Genomic DNA, 1,628 nt, shown 5'->3' on the forward strand with positions numbered 1-1,628 from the left:
TCATTTGAAAATCCATTTTCTTTCAATTAATTTTTGGAGGGAATTTTTCACATCCTTGTTTCTGAGGCTGTAAATTATCGGGTTCAGCATAGGAAAGACAACAGTGTAAAACAAAGACACGACCTTGTCGGCGTCCGGGGAGTAGCTGGCAGTAGGACGCAAGTACGTGAACAGGAGTGCGCCATAGAATAAGGTGACTGCTGTGAGATGCGCCGCGCAGGTGGAGAAGGTTTTGGCTCTGCCACTCGAGGACCTGATACTCAGAACAGTGGTGAGGATGCAGAGGTAGGAGACCAGTATGACCGCAAAGGTGCCCAGCTGGATGGTGCCGCATAAGGAAAAGAGCAGGAGCTCATTGATGTGGGTATCCGCACATGACAAAGCCAGGAGCGGTGGGATGTCACAGAAAAAGTGGTTGACAATATTCGAGCCACAAAAGGGCAGCCTAAATGCGAGGGACACGTGCACCAGTGAAGTCATGCTCCCACTACAATAGGCCAAAGCAACCAGGCTGAGGGAGACCTTCCGAGACACCAGCGTAGCATAGTGCAGCGGCTTACAGATGGCTGCATAGCGGTCATAGGCCATGGCAGCCAGGATAAGACATTCAGCATCCGCAAAGCAAGCGAAGAAAAACATCTGTATGGCACAGGCGCAGAAAGCGATGCTCTTCCTAGAAGCCAAGAAGTTCGCCAGCATTTTGGGAGCAATCGCTGTGGAATAGCTGATGTCTAAGAACGACAAATTGCTGAGAAAGTAATACATGGGCGTTTGGAGGCTGGAGTCAGTGCTGACTAGGACTATTAAACCCACGTTTCCCACCACAGTTAAGACATATATGATGAGAAATACCAAGAAGAGTGTAACTCTGAATGGCAGGTGCTCTGTGAATCCAACAAATATGAACTCCAGTGGGGTGGTAGCGTTTTTCCACAGCATCTCAGATTTCTTGTTCTCCTGTTGGCAACGAATGAATGTTGTTTTCCCTTCTAAGAAATGGAGAAGGTAAATGAAATCACATATATGTCCACCTCTTTCTAGTTCAAAAGAGGGAGAGTGAGTGGTAATAAGAGTGGGTCATGAACTGCCATCTAACATGAAAGCAGAAGAGTGGACTATGTGGTGGAGAAAAGAGACCAGGTGAGTAGGTGAAGGTGAGTGAAGAAGGGGTGGATAAGAATTGTATTTGCAGACGTATGAAAACTGAGGCAGACCAAAAATAACCCAACATGGCTCAGGGAAATTTTGTGGAAGAGGGGAGGAAAGAATGTCAGAGCCACATGTTGGGTCATGATATACAGAGACATTTATCATACCAATAACTGTGAGCTAACCCCACAATGCACGACCCATATACCTTAACAAGGAGGGGCCAATGGGGAGGGGGTAGGTCATGGATGAGCCTAATAATGGTACCAAACTGCCTGTACTTGTACAATAGAAAACTAACAAAAAAAGAAAATGTTATAATAAAGCTCCAACATTGTTTGCTAACTTAAAAGAAACAATAAATATTACATATGTTTCATTTTTGTGACATTATTTTTGTTATTACTTGTTTAAAAAAATGCAAGTATAAGTGATTGATTCCTGATTGATATCATTTAGAAGGGGTGGTTTCATGAAGC

At 44.4% G+C, this 1,628-nt stretch overlaps 1 protein-coding gene across 1 annotated transcript; it reads right to left on the reverse strand.

Annotated features, from left to right (window-relative positions):
- LOC101609902 (olfactory receptor 5AS1) lies at nucleotides 1-939 on the reverse strand. The gene has a single exon (XM_004667757.2). It carries the CDS (start codon nucleotides 937-939, stop codon nucleotides 1-3), a length of 939 nt encoding a protein of 312 aa, XP_004667814.1.
- Between the last annotated feature and the right edge of the window lie 689 nt (nucleotides 940-1,628).

Source organism: Jaculus jaculus, chromosome 1, assembly GCF_020740685.1.
Source record: "Jaculus jaculus isolate mJacJac1 chromosome 1, mJacJac1.mat.Y.cur, whole genome shotgun sequence".
In the NCBI taxonomy this organism is placed as follows: Eukaryota; Metazoa; Chordata; class Mammalia; order Rodentia; family Dipodidae; genus Jaculus; species Jaculus jaculus.